Source organism: Dryobates pubescens, chromosome 1 (genome assembly GCF_014839835.1).
Source record: "Dryobates pubescens isolate bDryPub1 chromosome 1, bDryPub1.pri, whole genome shotgun sequence".
In the NCBI taxonomy this organism is placed as follows: domain Eukaryota; kingdom Metazoa; phylum Chordata; class Aves; order Piciformes; family Picidae; genus Dryobates; species Dryobates pubescens.
Window position 1 is genome coordinate 61,612,674 of NC_071612.1, and position 18,024 is coordinate 61,630,697.

An 18,024-nucleotide genomic window follows, 5' to 3' on the forward strand; every position below is an offset into this window, starting at 1 on the left:
AGACATTTATCAAGAAGTTTCAGTTACACGGTTGAGGCAGCAGACAGTACCTAACCTTGAAGGGAATGTGAAACAAAACAACGTACCTTATCTGCTCTTTTGCTGTTGCCAATTTCTAACTTCTAGACCAAAGACAAGCAAAAAGTATCCCGAGAAGTAACCTTCCGTAGCATTTTAATGCTAAACCCCCACACTTGTAAGGTAAAATCGAGCATGCTAATTAGGGAACCTCCCGCACTCCCCCAAACTTGCTTCAATGATTGGAGAGCGGGAGCGCTTAGGGCCAGCTGCTGCACGCCTGCCTTGCCCTTGACCCTCGGAGGCCGCCGTAGGGCCCGGGATTCTCCCATTGGGCTGAAGGGTTGTCCTGCCCCGGTGATTGGTGGGTGCAGCGGCGCGCGCGGCGCAGCGCGTGGAGGGGCGCGGCCGGGGCGGCTGAGGCGCGCGGGTCCCTCTGGGGTCCGCCGGCGGGGCTGTCAGTGGTTCCGGTGAGTCCTCCGATCCTGCTGGGGAGGCCACCAGTGTGCCCCACCATGGCGGCGCAGCCCCCGCTCGGGCCGCGGAAGCGGAGTGGCTCGGTGCTGTCCGGGACAGGCTGGGCCGGGGTCGCCCCTCCGTCAGCCGCGGGCCGCGGGGTTGCCCTGAAGAACGGTTTCCCGCCCCACAAGCGCCCTAAGAGCTCGGGGGCGGCTGGGAGTGACGAGGCACCGGGAGACCCCTTCGGTGACAACGACGACTTTACAGCGGACGACCTGGAGGAGATTGACGACATCTTGGCTTCGCAGGCGCTGTGGCAGGAGGCTGCCGGCTCCCCCGCGCCCTGTCCGGGCTTTCCGAAACAAGCGTGGGGCGGCTCCGGAGCAAGCAGCGCTACGCGGCAGGGCCTGCCTCGGGGCTGCGTCCCGGTTGCCGGGAGGAGCCCGAAAGGTCGGTGTGCCAGGGGGCACAGCGCGGGTGTGTTTTTCCCGGCCAGTGCGGTCTCTGGTCACAGGCCATGCGGGTGTTGGTGTCGCGTGGGTTCATGAAGCCGCCCTGCAATACTAAACTATTTGGGAAAACGTTCGTTATCCCTTAAGGAATTGCTTCCGTTTACCGTGTCAGGCCATCAGAACTTACCGGTGGCATGCCAGGTGTTTAAAGGGAGAAATAACGTCCTGAGCGGTCACACAGCGTTACACTAGCATTATTTGGAACACTTAACCTGTAGCACTGACATGCCTGTGACATGTGTTAAACACAACAAACGGGTTTCATAAGCCTTTCACGTGCTTTCAGTGTCCTTTATAGTATTGTGCACAGTGGCTACCCGAGGTTTTCCATTAACTTTACTAGTAAGTGCATACCGAGTCTTACAGTAACAGTTGATTTTCAGACTGACTTTGAGAAAACATACAGGTTACAGGGGTTTGTGTGTTATTAAAAGTGCAGAGGGCTTAAATCCTCTTCTCTGTCATGTTTGTAATCTGCCCAGGTCAAAAAGTTCTCCTTCAACCTTTGTGTGTTAACTACAGTGATGTTGGAGGAAATGGAAATGCTGTGGGTCATCTTACTGGTTTCAGAGGTTAGAAACATGAGTTGGGGGGGAATGTTTCTTCTTTGTTTTAAGGATTGATGCACATGCTCTAAAAAAAGTGACTGTGGTGATTAGGTGCACTTTGCCTGTTTGTAGTGACAGAATAAATATTCAGGCATCCAGACTTACATAATAGCAAATAGTAAAACGTTGATGTTAAATCACAGTTGATGTTCGTGCTTCACAGCGGTCTTGGCTTTTCTCTGCAGCACAGGAGGACAATCTGATGAGAGAAGCCTTCCAGTTTGAAGTACTGCAAACACAGCATGAAGAAATTAAACATAAGGTTAGCAAGATCTTCCCTTCAATATAATTTTTATTTTGGTAGGGCGATAGGATGAGTTGGGTTCCAGGTCTTTTATTCTAATCAAGTTGATTAGCAATCATTGAAATCCATGGATCTAAGAAAAGGCATCATAGTAGAAACAGCTCTCATAAGAGCAATGGGGTTTTTTTCTTAGTCATTTCAGCTTACAAATGCTAATTTGTCAGTTGTGCTTGTTTCCTGACAAACTGATTCTCTTCCATGCTGTCAGCTCGTCAGGAAGTTCTATGCAGCTTAAAAGATTCCTGAAAGTGATTTCTGATTTGATTTCTGTTACTTTACTTTCTGATGATTCCTTATGGAAAGATACAGTGAGGAAGAAGTCACTGTGGAAAAGGTACAAAAGCCACTACCATCATTTTTTTGGCACACAGTGTAGGAAGAACAAAAGACCAGAGCAAGTTTATGATGATGGTTTACCTGGATAGTCTTTTAGCCCCTGGTAAAGTTTCAAGTAGGTACTTCCTGATACAGAAACATTGTGTGTGTGTTTAGTATTCTGTAGTGTATCTTTTTAAACACTTGTGCTTCTGGTTTTGGATACCTTTCAGTGGTAGAGGTGTGCAGCTTAACACATTGTGCCATGGAATTTCTTCTATTACAAGAAAGATCTGGACACGCTGGAATGTGTCCAGAGAAGGGCCACGAGGGTGATCAGAGGGCTGGAGCACCTCTCCAATGAGGACATGCTGAGAGAGCTGAGGTTGTTCAGTTTGGAGAAGGCTCTGAGGAGACCTTATTGTGGCCTTCCAATATCTGAAGGGGCCTACAAGAAAGCTGGGGAGGGACTTTTTAGGGTGTTGGGTAATGAGAGGACTAGGGGGAGTGGATCCAAGCTAGAGGAGGGGAGATGTAGATTAGATGTTAGGAAGAAGTTTTTCCCCACGAGGGTGGTGAGACACTGGAACAGGTTGCCCAGGGAGGTGGTGGAAACCGTATCCCTGGATGTTCTTAAGGCCAGGCTGGATGTGGCGCTGGGCAACGTGATCTAGTGTGAGGGGTCCTTAGATGATTCTATCATTCTAAAACAATTTTGCACCTTAGGCTGGATGTTAGGAAGAAGTTCTTCCCAGAAAGAGAGATTGGCCATTGGGATGTGCTGCCCAGAGAGGTGGTGGAGTCACCATCACTGGAGGTGTTTAAGAAGAGCCTGGATGTGGCACTTGGTGCCATGGTTTAGTTGATTACATGGTGTTGGGTGATGGGTTGGACTTGATGATCTTGAAGGTCTTTTCCAACCTGGTTAATTCTGTGATTCTGTGTCCCTGCCCATGGCAGTGAGGTTGGAACTGGATGATCCTTGAGGTCCCTTCTAACCCTGACAATTCTGTGATTCTTTGATTTTATTTTGAACTTTGCACCTGGTGATTTTCAGTGGATGACTCTTGGCCGTTAGAAGAGGAACAAACAAGGAACAACTTGTGTGCAGCACTCATGCCTCCACACACCTTTTTTTCCTCAGACTTGTGTTATCTCTGCCCATGTACCCTGCACTGGTTAGGCCACACCTTGAGTACTGTGTCCAGTTCTGGGCCCCTCAGTTTAGGAAGGATGTTGACTTGCTGGAGCGTGTCCACAGAAGGACAACAAAGTTGGTGAGGGGTTTAGAACACAAGCCCTGTGAGGAGAGGCTGAGGGAGCTGGGGTTGCTTAGCCTGGAGGAGACTCAAGGGGAGATCTTACTGCTCTCTACAACTACCTTAAGGGAGGTTGTAGCCAGGTGGGGGTTGGTCTCTTCTCCCAGGCAATCAGCACCAGAACAAGAGGACACAGTCTCAAGCTGCCCCAGGAGAGGTTTAGGCTGGATGTTAGGAAGAAATTCTTCATAGAGAGAGTGATTGCCCATTGGAATGGGCTGCCTGGGGAGGTGGTGGAGTCACCATCATTGGAGGTGTTTAGGAGGAGACTTGATGGGGTGCTTGGTGCCATGGTTTAGTTGATTAGGTGGTGTTGGATGATAGGCTGGACACAATGATGTCGAAGGTCTCTTCCAACCTGGTTTATTCTATTCTATAGAGGGTCCTCCTCTATTTACCTTTCTCTCATCACCCTTACTTCTTTTCTCTGACTCTTTCCTAGCTCTGTTATATCCCTTTTTACAGGGGAAACTCCTACCTGGACACCATATTCAGCGTGGGGATAGACCGGCATTTTGTGCAGCAGTATAGAGGTGTATATCTGCTTTTTCTTCATGCTTTTCTGAACATTTCATTTATTATCTCTCCAAAGGGTGATGGCTGTTGAAAAAGTGTCATAGATGTTGTCTGGAGGTGGTAGCTTGTCTTAGGACAGTGTGCTTGTTTGCTGCCATGCTCGATGAAATATAATTATCATTATTATCATTGTTATCATCAAAACAATGAAGAAATTGCTGATGTGCAATTGTCATTTTTCAAAACAAGAACATAACCACAGAGAAGGGGAAAGAGAAGAATGGCCTCTGACAGATACTAGGATGCTCTATGAAAACATTTTATCATTCTGTGGGAGAAAACAGCAGCTGAGCCTGATTTAGTGAGAGAAGATGAAAAGCTACATTGCAGAACTTCCGAACTGGGTTACTGGAGCATTGTTCTCCCTGGGAAGTACAAATATACCTAATTTTCAGCCATGCAACAATATAAATGCATGCTTCTGGTCACATACATCCTTTAATGGAATTCATCTCTTTGCAGCTGAAAGAAATGCAGGATGAAATCCTTACTAAAAATGGAGAAATTAAAATCTTGCGTGACTCAATGCAGCAGATGGAGCATGCTCTGGAGGAACAGAAGAGATCATACCTGCTCTTGGAACAGCAAAAATCCCAGACCTTAAGTGAGAAAGAGAAAGAGTTCTCCAAAAAGGTTTGTTGGTGTGTCCATTCCCTGCATATCAAATGCAGGACCTAACTGTGTAACTTAATGTCAAAGACCATCGAGTCAAAGGAAGAACGCTGTGTGTGAAATTTCCACTTTTCCACTTCTATGCTTTTATTATCTAGAAGGAAGCATTTGTGAGAACTTGCTGAGGGTTTTCTTCTGCCAGAAGAGTAGAACAGTGGTAGAGGTTTTCATTTGCTTGTTGCTTTTTTTAGCAATCTCAAGAACATTAAGATTGGAAGGTATTGTAAAAGGGGGGGGAAAAGGGACAGAATATGCTTTGTGACTCTGACCGGATTGCTATTCGTGCTGCAGTCATCATTGAAAGCCCTGAAGAGGAGAGTGGCTGCTTTTGTTCTGTTTCTGGCCTCGCTCTAGTCATGCTTGGCGTGGCACTTGGTCCTTCTTAACAGCTCATATGCTTCTTGCCTGAAATTTTGACACTTGGGTCTAAGATAGCATTAACTGGGCTGGCAAACATAAAACCAGAGATCTCACTCAGACTTCACAGCGGGTAGATGGTAATCTTGAAAGCTTGGTAATTCTAATTGCTCTGCAGTTACTACACCTCAAAATCATTCAGCAACAGTAAAACTGTCTCTTTAATTCCTCTTGCAGTTGCTGTCACTGCAGTCAGAGTTGCAGTTCAAAGATGCAGAAATGAATGAGATAAGAGCACGACTTCAGAACTGTGAAAGAAACAAACATGTTACTCAGACGGTTTTATCACAAAGGTAGGAGCTTTGGGAAATGGATCTGTGTTCCTTTTTGCCAGTAGCTGTGCTCTATGAAAGAGCTCCACTGTCTTTTAAAAAATACAACCAAAAAAGTCTGTTGGTTGAGCTCTTTGGAGTTTGCTCAGAAAAAGCCTTCCTTATATCCATGACAGAAATGTGTGGGAAGAAACCACCCCTGGTCTCTTACGATTTAGCCGAGGGTATGCTGTATGCAGTTCACAGATGCACTGCAGTGCACATCTGGTCCTGAAAGCATTGCACAAGGCAAATCCAACATCTATAAAACACCTATACTTTTACAGAAATGCTATTTTAAAAGCACTTCACTCTGCAGTGCAAATAGATCCTTGTTGGTTGTTTAATAAAATAACGACAAAAGAAATACTGATTAATCTGAGTGGTTTTCATTTCAGCCCTAAAAAGAATTCTGCAATACAAGTGAAATCAGAAGGATCTTCTCCACAGCCTAGGAAAAAGTCTTTTCCTACAAAGGAATCCTTCAGTGCTGAAATGTCTCCTAGACCATCATGTTCTTTGGGAAATGTGATTGCCCCAACTACTTCAATCAAAGAAGGTAAACCCCTGCACAGCTTGCAACATTTTTAGCCGCATATGAGTATTCTGAATGCCTTTAAGGATTTTTGTACTGTGACCAGACAGTTTCAGTGAGCTCACTGTAGAGACAAACAAGCATTTGGTTTATTTTTGTTTTGCTTACACTTCCCATTTTACATCAACTGGCATTAAATACGGACTGAAATTTGCATCAAGATCATTTTAACTCGCACCTTAGCAGTGCCCATAACCTAGCTGCCAAGGTGTCAGTGGTGAAGTGGCAGTTTGCCATCTTGAAGAACATTCATTACTGTGTCATGAACTAAAACATCCAAAATTTTAATTGCCTTTCTCATTGAGTAAAGAACAGGAAGTCATTTGCCTGTTCCTTGAACTGGTCTGCCAGTCAGCTAATAAGAGTCTTTGTAATCATGTGGGTTTGGCTTTACAGTTGACTTTTGGGGGGGATGTTATTTTAAGGGGTACATAATTAGCCATATGTAAAGAAGCAACTGACACAGTGTAGTTGTTTCCTCTTTTCTGGGTAGGGCAACAGTTGTCACAAAACTGTATCTTGAAATTCATTGAGCTAAGCTTAGGAAATGAGTACGTGCATGGATTTGAAAAGTGCTGTAGTGTGAAACAGAAAGGGTGAGGTTTCTATAGGAGCTGATTGGCAACCTTTCCAATAGGAACTGAAATGGAAGAAATCCATTACAGGAAGACTCCTGAAAAATCTGAGATGCTACTACTGTCAGTTCCAGTATTCAATCTGAAACTGTATGAGCAGTATGAACTCCATCCAACAGAAAACCATGTTGGCCTTAAAGCATTGGTATTGCTAGTTTTTTCCAGCTTCCTGACTCTTAGTTGTGGTATCAACACTCAGGATGCCTGTTTGTGTGAAACCCATACTTGATTATTTGATTATGACACATAAAGATGACTGAAAGATTATTAAATGCTCAGGTTTTTATTTGTTAAGGTTTTGTGGGTTGATTTTTAACTAACATAGTCATGTAAATCTCTGCTAGCAGAGTTCAGCTTCAGGTACCAGTTTTCTCTAAAACCAACTGAGACCAATGGCCCTGAACAATCTGGAACATCTGACAGTAAAGGTGAAATCTGAGGCACTTTTTAATTTATTCTGGGGAGATTTCTACTTGCATGGCAGCTGTGAGCTGTTGTTTGATGTACCCAAGTCACACAAGACACGGTTTTTACTGCCTGTTTACATGCTACTTAACAGCTATGGCTAACTGAATGTGTGTGAGGGACAGGAACAGACACACAGACAGTGTAGTTCTGACAGGAGACTCATCATTTCTGTTTGTTTTAGACAGTAAGATAACCCACCCTGAAGTTTTATCTGTGAAGCATGAAGCAGTGGCAAAAAACGGTTCCTACAACTCTCTGCTTAAACGAACCACGCAAGGTAACTCACTCCTGTTGCTGCAGAGAGGAAGAGCATTTCTGAGGCACTGCCTTTGCTGAGCAGTGTCAGGCTGAGGAGACTGCTAGGTACAGGGCCCCTGTGCAGGAGAGTGGTGTGAAGCTGGTCGCTTTTTGCTTTAAACGCTGTGATTTTGCAGTAAAACGTTTCTGATAATTACTACCTTGGATCCTAACAGCAGGCTTAGGTTGTTATTCTGTTGAATGAGAAAGGGATTGCCTGGGTTTTGTTTTCTGGAAGGTTATGCATCAGGAGGCAGCGTATTCCAAGGCTGGCTCTTTCAGTGTTACTATGAGAAGCTTTTTATTGTAAATTGATATCAACCCAAGAAAAATGTACTTTTCCTGGTTTTAAGTAAAGTTAGAAACCATAAAGCAACATTTACAACAGTCAACACCAGGAAGTCACTGCATCACAGAATATTAGGGGCTGGAAGGGACATTAAGATCATCCAGTCCAACCCCCCTGCAGAGCAGGATCACCTAGAGCAGGTCACACAGGAACACATCCAGGCAGGTCTTGAGTGTTTCCAGAGAGGGAGACTCCACAACCCCCCTGGGCAGCCTGCTGCAGTGTTCCATCACCCTCCTATTACATGATTCTATGATTCTACTTGTAATGAAACCATCATTTTGAAGTTGAGAGCACTATAAACAAGGCTAGTATTTCCAAGTATTGATTTACTGTTGATGTTGCAGTTGATGGTGAAACAATTCCAAAGATAATTCTGTGTCCTTTCAGGTTCTATCTTACTCAGTGCACTGATGAAGCAGCCCATTGTCCCTGAGTCACTATTAGGACTCTGCCATCTACTTAGCAGCAGCTCTGAGCCCCTACCTGGAGCAGTACTGCAGCCTAACTATTTGGAAAGGTAAGTTTTATTTTAACTGTATCTGAGGTGCTCTTAGTGCAGTACTCAGAGATGTCTGTTCATTCCTTGTGTTAAATGCTCTTCTCCTTAGGCTATTTAACACACAATTTGGAACATCATTCTACACCTTTCAGAATTTATCACAGTATCACTAAGGTTGGAAGAGACCTCAAAGATAGAGTCCAACCTGTCACCACAGACCTCATGACTAGACCATGGCACCAAGTGCCACGTCCAGTCCCCTCTTGAACACCTCCAGGGACGGTGACTCCACCACCTCCCCAGGCAGCCCATTCCAATGACGAACGACTCTCTCAGTGAAGAACTTTCACTTCACCTCCAGCCTAAACTTCCCCTGGTGCAGCTTGAGACTGTGTCCCCTTCTTCTGGTGCTGGTTGCTAGAGAGAAGAGACCAACCCCTTCCTGGCTACAACCACCTTTCAGGTAGTTGTAGAGAGCAATGAGGTCACCCCTGAGCCTCCTCTTCTCCAGGCTAAACAATCCTAGCTCCCTCAGCCTCTCCTCACAGGACTTGTGCTCAAGGCCTCCCACCAGCCTTGTTGCCCTTCTCTGGACACGTTCAAGTGTCTCATAGATACTCAAGAGTAGGACTACACTAAGAGATAAATTAGATTAATGATTTAAATAAATGTAAACTAAAAAATACAATTAAAATATTAATAAATATTAATAACTGAATCTCTCTCTCAGATCTCTGGCCAAGAAAGTAAGTTTTTATTGCTATTGTACTCCTCTAAATCTCCCGACACATGACAGATCAGTAATGTAGATACTTTTCTTCCCAGAAGCTACCAATTAACCTGTCTCCTGATCTTCCCCTGATGTTACCAAAAGCATGAAATTGGAAAGCCAGTGTTTGAAATCTCACTATAGTGAGTTGCTGAATTACTCAGTGGTAAGCTCTGACCTCTTTCACAAGACCTAGCAGTGCTTTGAAATTGCTTTTTCATGCAGGTATCAAAGAGTAGGATGCCATTTTTTTCCCCAATTTACATTTTATTTTAGGAACAGCCATCTCTTATTACTGTAGCCTTCCTATTTGAGTCAGCATATGGTTAAGTCACATTTAAGTTCTCTGCTTTCTTGAAGTATTTCCCTTAATTTTATTTGGATAGGAAGTCCACACAACCACCCAGCAGTAGGACAACTGCAGAAGAAATTGCTCCTCTTGTATCTCTGCAAGAAGCTCAAAAACTTGCAATAACAGGATTGAACTTGATTGCTCTGGATGAAGGATTAATGGAAGGAAGCCCAACAGGAAGCCAAAGAGAGATCCTGCGCCTCACATGCTGCAAGATCCGAGGTGCCGTGCACCTCTTGCCCTTGGTAGAACACCACATTGGTGCCTACTGTCAAGCAGCACAGTTGGTGGACAAGTCAGTCAGTGGTTCTTGTGGAGACCATTCAGCTGTTTCTTCCAGAACCAACACAAATAAGGTGTCGAGTAAGGAAGACTTCAGGTTGTCTCTTGAAGAAACTACACTTATATCCCTGGGTGTTCTTTATTATTTGGCATTTCATAGCTGGGATGTTGTCCACACTTTGCTATCTGCTGAAGTGGAGAAAGGTTCTGCTGCTGGAGATGAAGAGGTTTTCAAGATGGACAAGAAGGTGTTGTGTGATAATCAGTCTAATAATAATGAAGATAACAGGACACAAGGAGGGCTGCCTGTAGCTCCACAGGCTCCTCCCAATAAGGATGGAGCTCAGCATTCTTTGTTTAAAAAGCTGCTTCAGGTTTTAGCTTTTTCTGCTGCAAGAGGGGCCCAGACTGACAATATACTGAACTACAGCCTAAAGGTTTTGGTGAAATTAGCTGAAAATTCAACAATGGACTTGCTAATAAAGTAAGTCTGTATTAGCTTTAGAATCGTTTGACTCTTGTTTAGCAATTTTCATTCTCCACTGAAACTAATTTGTGCCGAGGGCAGTGCAAGTTCTGACATGTACAGGAGAATCTCACGTTTCTCAGATCACCTCAGAGAAGTAGTTGTGGGTCTTTCTACTGCTTTTGCTGCTAATGCATGTGAGCATCACCCCCCACCAGCAATAAGATTTGCTTTTGATAGTTCTATGAAGCAGATGTTGTTGCCTCGTTGCGTAGTTGCCACTTGAAAGTGAGAACATTTCTTAACGGCCATGTGAAGTTGATCAGAATTTCTGTAAAGTTTCCTTTTGGATTGTGAGTGCTGGGAGATGCATAAAGAGAGTGAAAGCTCAGGGTCTTGTACTGGTAGGTCAAATGACACTCTTAAAAGTGAGGCATTTCATCTGCTCAGGGTCTAATACACACAACCACAGCATGAACTGCAGACTGTCAAACGTAACTACGTTTTTCAGTGTACTTTATGACACAGAAGTTGAGATCAGGTATGCTTTGAATGGCTGAAAAGGCACAAATTACAATGCTGTGTAGAGCAAATAGTGTATTTTCAACTTGTCACTACTTTCCCTGTTTCTAATTGAGTTTTCTTTTGAAGTTTTCAGCACTTACTGAGCAGCCAAACACTGCTGCGGTGTCTCTGTCCAGAGACCCCACTGCCTGCTGTCCTTTCAACTGTCAGACTGTTGTGTATTCTTGCTCAGCACCACACCCTGGTTGGTCAGCTGTGTTCTCGCTCAGGTAAAAGACTGTGTAAAGCAGAGGACTGTTACCAGCAGAATGTTAGCTAGCATGACTAAGTAATGCAAACAGGCCTTGCTCCCAGGTGTTACAACCCCAGAAGACAAGAAGCCTGTTGCTGTTACCTGAAAACCTGACTTCTGGTGCAGTGTTCAAAGAGTATTTTTGTCTTGTGGCATCAGGCTACATGCAGGGCTTTTGATACTTGTGTGGCTTTTCAAAACTACTTCCCATATTAATAATGTTGATTGTATGATCAATGTTAATTGTATTAATGATGAGGGATAAAAGGCATTTAAGGAGTTTGGAAGTGTGATTTATCTATGTTCATGACACTGAGTTTAGAGTTTCCAGTACTCTGCCTGACAAATAGTCTTTGCCCAGTTCCTTAAGAATGATGTAGGACAGTATTACTACAGAGTTTAGGGATGTGAGTTTCCTAAGCACTGCTCAGTATGTCTGAAGTAAAGGAATAAGTTGAGCCTGGATCATGAGTCCCAGGACAGCACTCCTGATTTGCTGAAATGTTTACTTGTGTGTGATTAATTTTTGTCACTACCAATTGGTTGGAAAAGGACAAAGCTCTCTCAATTTCAGACACCTGCCTCCTTCTTGCACTGTACATGTACATTACAGCAAGACCAGATAACTCAGCACCTGAAATGCTTTGGCTTCAGCTGGAACAAAAGGTAACCGCAGCTGTTTGCTCATGTGCTTTTTCCTGCTGTTTCCAGTTGGGGGAGTGGGAGGAGCAGGGTACTGTACAATGTGCCTGAGAGGAAGTTCTCTCTCCAGCCGAAACAGAAACTGAAGGTATTGGCTGCAGTAAGGGATTACATTAAGAGTCTGCTTGACACGAAACTAGAAACTATTCTTAAAAGAGAACATCAGTCATAATGGCCATAGTTAAGTCACTGAAAAAAGCAAGAGATTCTAGATTGCTCTAAGTGCTTCAACACTAACCTTAATTTTGTTTCTAAATCAATAAAGGAGTAAAATGAAGCAAGGTCTATGATTCATTCTGACTTTCATAGATTCAGAGAATGGTTTAGTTTGGAAGGGACCCTGAAGATAATCTGGTTCCAAATTCCCTGCCCTGGGCAGGGACACCTTCCACTAGACCAGGCTGCTCAAGACCTTGACTAACCTGGCCTTGAACACCTCCAGGGAGAGAGTTGTAGAAATGACTTCTGAACTGAATTATTACATATAAAAGGCAGTTTCTAGTTGCTGAAGATTGTACTCACTGCATTCAGTGGCAGTGGTGGCTTGCTGTGTAATAGACAGGAAGAAGAGCTTTTGAACTTCTTATTGACAATGGTGACTTGTTTGAGGTTGGTTGCTCCACTTCTACTTTCTATTTGAAAGAATTAGGAACCATTTTTGTTATCCCCCTTCTCTCCACTGTTCTATTAAGTGGAAACATTTATACACAGTGAATTAAAGCCCAGCACACCTTGTTAGTCTCTCATCAGGAAGCTGAAGACATTTCTGTGCAGGGCAAATTCTGTAAGGTTTTACAGGGAAAAACACTCTTAACAGTTTTTGGGGGTAAAAAAAGGATCCATCTGTTAAGAAAACAAGAAGGATGTTTGAAACTTACAGTGAAGTATCATTTCTGCCTCCCTTTATGTATAGCTTAATTGTTTGATAATGCACTCTGTGTGTTTTGTAACAGACTGTCAGGCTCCTGAGCAGATGCATGCAGTGTTCCAGACCAGCAGTTTTACTGCCTGGGTCAGACTGCCAGTGTAATCTCGAGGTATGTCGCCAAGTTCAGTCTAGTGACTGCTTGAAAGGTACTCAATGCTTAAATGTCCTTTTGTCCCCCCACCCCACCCTTTTTTTTCCCCCCAGCCATAGCAAACCAGAAGGATTCTGTCCTTCAAAAGATGCCACCTCTGACATTTGCTTTTACTTGCTAGAAAGTATTCTGATATTTGAAAGCTTGAGGAGATTGATGGGTGAAGGTCATAATGAAATACATTTTCTGCTCCTAGAATTTGTGTACTGAGATGCCTTTTTTCCCTCTTGCAGGTAGTTAAGGCACTCATTATAATGTTACATAGACAGTGGATGAAGATTAGAAGATCTGAGAACAGCTTGTGTGCACATAAGGAACAAGTAATTCAGTTTTTACGGGATGCTGTTTTACTCTTACACAGCCTGTCTCAGAAAGATAAACTGTTTCATGAACACTCTTTGGAAGTTCTCCATCAGTATGACCAAGCCATGCCAGGAATAAGAGCTATTCTCAAAAAGACTCACAAACTGAGTGCCTGTGAAGGTAAAGATGAGTCAAATGGCAATGAATCTCACTTCTGTCCCTTTTCTCGTTTAACAGGTGCCAGGGGTGTGTGTTGCCCTCTGAAGGCAGTCCATAGTCAAGTGCTAGTCAGTCTCCATTACACTGAATCACTACTATTCTTTTACAGTTTTATTTTGTTCTTCTCTCCATACAACTCTGCTCCTATTACCTGATTTAAAAAAAGGCCTGTATTTCAGCTCTCCTTAGTAGAATACTATTAATTATAGGTTACCTCATTTAAAACCAGAGCAAATCATTGCTCCAAGTCTCCTAACTAGAATTCTCTCTCTCTGCAGTTGGTTGGTTTTTTTGGTTCCCCCTACATCCACAGCATCTCTGCTCTTTGTCAGCCACACCCCAGTCTTCCTCCATTACCACAAAAGTTTCTCTAGCCCATGTCCATCAGGACTTCCCCTTTGGTCTGCATGCTTCTGGTGTCCTTTCCCTAGAGAGAGCTAATCTTGTGAAACTGCCTCTCCTCCTCATACCTGGCTGCCAATCTTTTGGCTCATTCCTGGCATTATTCACATGCACCTTGTAGATCTGAGGGGAGGACTGTGCTCTCACATTAAGTATGTGGTTTGCTACAGGATATCAGAAAAGGCATCTGCTCTCAGGCAGAGCCAGAGTGATAAATCCTTCATTGTTTATTGCATCATTAAGGCAGGGCTTGCAAGCATGCCACTGTTAGTTACAGTGACTTTCCTGGAGATGCTAAACAGAGCATGAGCGCTGCTCTGATTGCTTAGTGTCCCAAGGCTTTCTTGAACTTTGGTTATGCTTGGGAATGGGGACAGCTTGTGACATTGGGGACAGCAGTGCATGCATATGCTTGCAAACCTGCAGTCACCATTCAGGTTCTTCCTCTAAAACAAGGCCCTATGCTTTTGTCCTAGTGACTCCAGAAAGTTAGTTAAAAATGAGGCTTTGACTCTAGTAAGTAGTCTGAAGTATCTGCAAAATAAAATGCCTTTTATGTTTTACTCCCAATAGCTAAATTTATTTGTCTGCCTGAGATGCTCTCTTCTTTAATACCTATCTAAAGGCCTTGGAAAAGGAGATGGTTGCAGTAGCCTTCTACAGTCACTGTGTTTGAAATGCAAACAGATGCCAGCTCTGATGATACTATAACAAGTAACTCTGTTATTGTTGCAGAGTTGATTTTGGATGAATTATATCCTCCTGAGACAGAAGCAGAAGACCATGGAATGGACTCCAGCTAGCTTAACATATAGCCAAGATCTCTATCCTTCCTCATCTAAATAACAGTCATTGCCAGTGGAAACCCAAGATTTAGATCTGTTTTATTAAGGGATAATCTAAAGGTTGCACTCAAATGCAGCACAGCTAACAGATTTCTTTGTTGTGGTTATTTTCAGTGCTATCTAAATGTAGCTGAAAGCAAAGAAATGTCCATGTAAGACTGATGTTGTGATGTCCTGTTTTGCTATGCAAAACCACTCAATGGCCTCTGGCTGGTTCTGTTTGGGCATTTCATCCTTTATGAGAGTGCTGTGAATGGAATGGAAGCCTCACTCTGTGTTCTCCATTTTACTGTGACTAAAGCTGAAGCTAGGATGTTGACCGTGCTGAGGTGGTGGGGATCACTGTTCTTGTGAAAGCCTTTTGAACACATTTGTTTCATCTGTAGCTGTAACACTTCCTTGACTTCCAAAATGTCCATGTTATTAGTAAAGAGTTGGCTGTGATTTTAAAACAATTTTTTTTGCTGTGATTTAAAAAAAACTGGTTAGAATTCACTCCTAGGTGGCAGTTTAGTTTAGAGCAAGAAATTCAAAGCCCTGTAAGGGGCACCTGAGATCACTCATTTTTCTTCAGCTTCAGTCTCCTGAAAGTGCAACTACTGAAATGCCAAAACACACAGGAAAAATACCCTAAACTTAAAACATTGCTTCCAAAGAGTTAGATGATGCAGTTGAGGGGAGAATGTTCTCTTAGTAGGAGAGAGGATATCAAAATGTGTGCCAATGGCATCCTGGCCTGCATCAAGAATAGTGTGGCCAGCAGGAAGAGGGAAGTCATTGTGCCCCTGTACTCAGCACTGTTTAGGCTACACCTTGAGTAGTGTGTCCAGTTCTGGGCCCTTCAGTTTAAGAAGGATATTGAGACACTTGAATGTGCCCAGAGAAGGGCAACGAGGCTGGGGAGGGGTCTGGAGCACAAGCCCTACAGGAGAGGCTGAGGGAGCTGGGATTGTTTAGCCTGGAGAAGAGGAGGCTCAGGGGAGACCTTATTGACATCTACAACCACCTGAAGGGAGGTAGTAGCCAGGAAGGGGGTGGTCTCTTCTCTCTAGCAACCAGCACCAGAACAAGAAGACACAGTCTCAAGCTGCGCCAGGGGAAGTTTAGGCTGGAGGCGAGGAGAAAGTTCTTCACAGACAGAATTGTTAGTCGTCGGAATGGGCTGCCCAGGGAGGTGGTGGAGTCCCTGGAGGTGTTCAAGAGGGGATTGGACGTGGCACTTGGTGCCATGATTTAGTAGTCATGAGGTGTTGGGTGACAGGTTGGACTTGATGATCTTTGAGGTCTTTTTCAACCTTATTGGTTCTATGATTTGGTTGTAGTACCTGGAAAGGCACTGCAGGGAAGGTGAGTGAGTGTCTCACTCCTAGGATACTGCACTGAAGACTGGAGAAAGAACTGTTGCTGCACCTTTTCTAATGTCCATGGGTGTCAGCTGAACCTTAGACCCTAGAAGGGCAAGGAGAGTGCTACTAAAATGAGCCTACAGGCTTTTAAATAGGGAAAGCTTTTTTCCCCCCCCAGCAGATACTTGATTCAGAACAAGCCTAGCTCCAGGGACCAGGAGAAGAAACTACTACAGTGGCATGAGAGTCCCTGGAAAACTGGGAAACATTCAAGTCTCTGGTCATAACCCAAAGAGGTTGTATCCTGCTGTGGTGTGCCTGGGCACAGAGCCCCACTCCAGTGCACTGAAAAAGCTCTTAACTCAGCTTTTGCAGAGAACTCTCCCAGAAACAGCTATACAGGAATAATCCAGCATCTGCCTGGGCCCAAAGCTCCTAGGTACAAAGTTTCATTCCTTCCTCCCACAACACAGCTAGGGGCTAAGCCTCCTCCTCTGAGCTCCACCAGGCATGTCCTGTTTATTTCTGTAAAACACAAGCTGCCAATTGCTCCTCTTAGTAACAGGCTTCAAGTGCCTTGTAGCATCTGGAGCTCTGCCATTTTCCTCCTTAAATGCAACAAGGAAGGACACACAGGCATGTAACAGCACAGCCTTCTGAGTCCATGGAGGCTTGCATGGCAGCAGCCCCAGACTGCAACCGGGGCACTGCACAAAGCATGTTACAGGAGTTTCAGCGTGACATAAAACCATTTCAGTTGTCCACTTTTGAAACCAAACCCACAGCATTTCTGGCCCTCAGGATAAGAGAGGAGAGCTTGAGAATGTCAGGTAGAAGCCTAGTCCTTAATAAAAACTAAACACTAAAATAACTCCTTAGAAGTACTCCCGTGTGCACGAGCAGGGGTGATGCAGCGCACGTCAGTAAGCCTGCTGTGAAGGGCAGACTTACAGCTGTCCTAACAACAATATTATAGTCATAATGCAGTGACTGCTCTACGCTGTTGTCACCTCCTAATTTTGCTAAACAATTGGTTTATAGAGAGAGAATGCATTTAAACTCCTTTGGGTAAACAGATGAAGTGTTGAAAGAGTTTGGATGAAAGCAGTTACGGGATCACAAATTTGTGAAGCAATTCAGTTACAAAAACTCGGTTAAAGAATTCCTGGCCTCATCTAAAGGCTGTATGTATGGCAGCTTGGTGAAAGGGTTAAATTTCATGTAAACAGAAGTGTTATCTGGGGGGAAAAAATGCTGGAACAGCCCTAACTGCTCCCTCCTGGCACTGCATCCCCTCCCATCCGCCCACTCTGTAACAGACACCACCCTAACGTGGACAGCTACACTGATGATTCCCAGTTTTGACTTCACAGTATCACAGTATAACTAAGGTTGGAAGAGACCCCAAGGATCATCAAGTCCAACCTGTCCCAACAGACCTCACAACTAGACCATGGCACCAAGTGCCACGTCCAATCTCCCCTTGAACACCCCCAGGGACGGCGACTCCACCACCTCCCTGGGCAGCCCATTCCAGTGACGAATGACTCGCTCAGTGAAGAACTTTTTCCTCACCTCGAGTCTAAAGTGGTAGAGCCCAGGCTATACACAAACCAACCCAGACCCCTACACCTTCACCAGTAGAAATGATAGTAGCATCACAGTATTTGAAACTTAACACCATAGCTTTAAAAAATGAAGGTATTGTCTGTAAATGAAAAGTTCATGCTCCTAAGGAGAACGAGGAAGCACTCCTGAAGAGAAAAGGCAGACAACTGCCTGTTAAGTCAATTACATTGGCCATGTTTTCTCAAGGTTATTGCTGACCTGCAGGAATTCTTCCCTTGACATTCACTTGAGATTAAAGAGATCCAATCATGTATGCAGTGGCTGATCATCCCGCTGAAAAAACTGGTCTCCTACCTTCATGACCTAGAAATAACAGAACTCAGACTGTGCTCATCAGACACTCCCTGAAGAATTAACAGCATAGCAGCTCTTATTCCAAGGCCAGTTTGCATTTTCCACACACATTACAGATAAGCTGTGCCTCTGTTTAAATGAGAAAGAGGAATTTACTTTGGC

At 44.2% G+C, this 18,024-nt stretch overlaps 1 protein-coding gene across 1 annotated transcript; it reads left to right on the forward strand.

Annotated features, from left to right (window-relative positions):
• Positions 1-483: 483 nt before the first annotated feature.
• ATRIP (ATR interacting protein) lies at positions 484-15,007 on the forward strand. Its single transcript, XM_054166843.1, has 13 exons — positions 484-927; positions 1,783-1,859; positions 4,574-4,744; positions 5,378-5,493; positions 5,910-6,070; positions 7,391-7,486; positions 8,246-8,375; positions 9,513-10,244; positions 10,878-11,020; positions 11,618-11,709; positions 12,699-12,782; positions 13,058-13,307; positions 14,484-15,007. The coding sequence occupies exons 1-13, from the start codon at positions 534-536 to the stop codon at positions 14,549-14,551; spliced, it is 2,514 nt and encodes an 837-aa protein (XP_054022818.1). The 5' UTR covers positions 484-533; the 3' UTR covers positions 14,552-15,007.
• The last annotated feature ends 3,017 nt before the right edge of the window (positions 15,008-18,024 follow it).

Bases quoted from the DNA above. Each gene is read 5' to 3' on its own strand.
- ATRIP (XM_054166843.1), top strand. From the start codon at position 534: ATGGCGGCGCAGCCCCCGCTCGGGCCGCGGAAGCGGAGTGGCTCGGTG. The intron at 4,745-5,377 runs GTTTGTTGGTGT...TTCCTCTTGCAG, and splicing joins AGAAAGAGTTCTCCAAAAAG to TTGCTGTCACTGCAGTCAGA. The intron at 5,494-5,909 runs GTAGGAGCTTTG...TTTTCATTTCAG, and splicing joins CAGACGGTTTTATCACAAAG to CCCTAAAAAGAATTCTGCAA.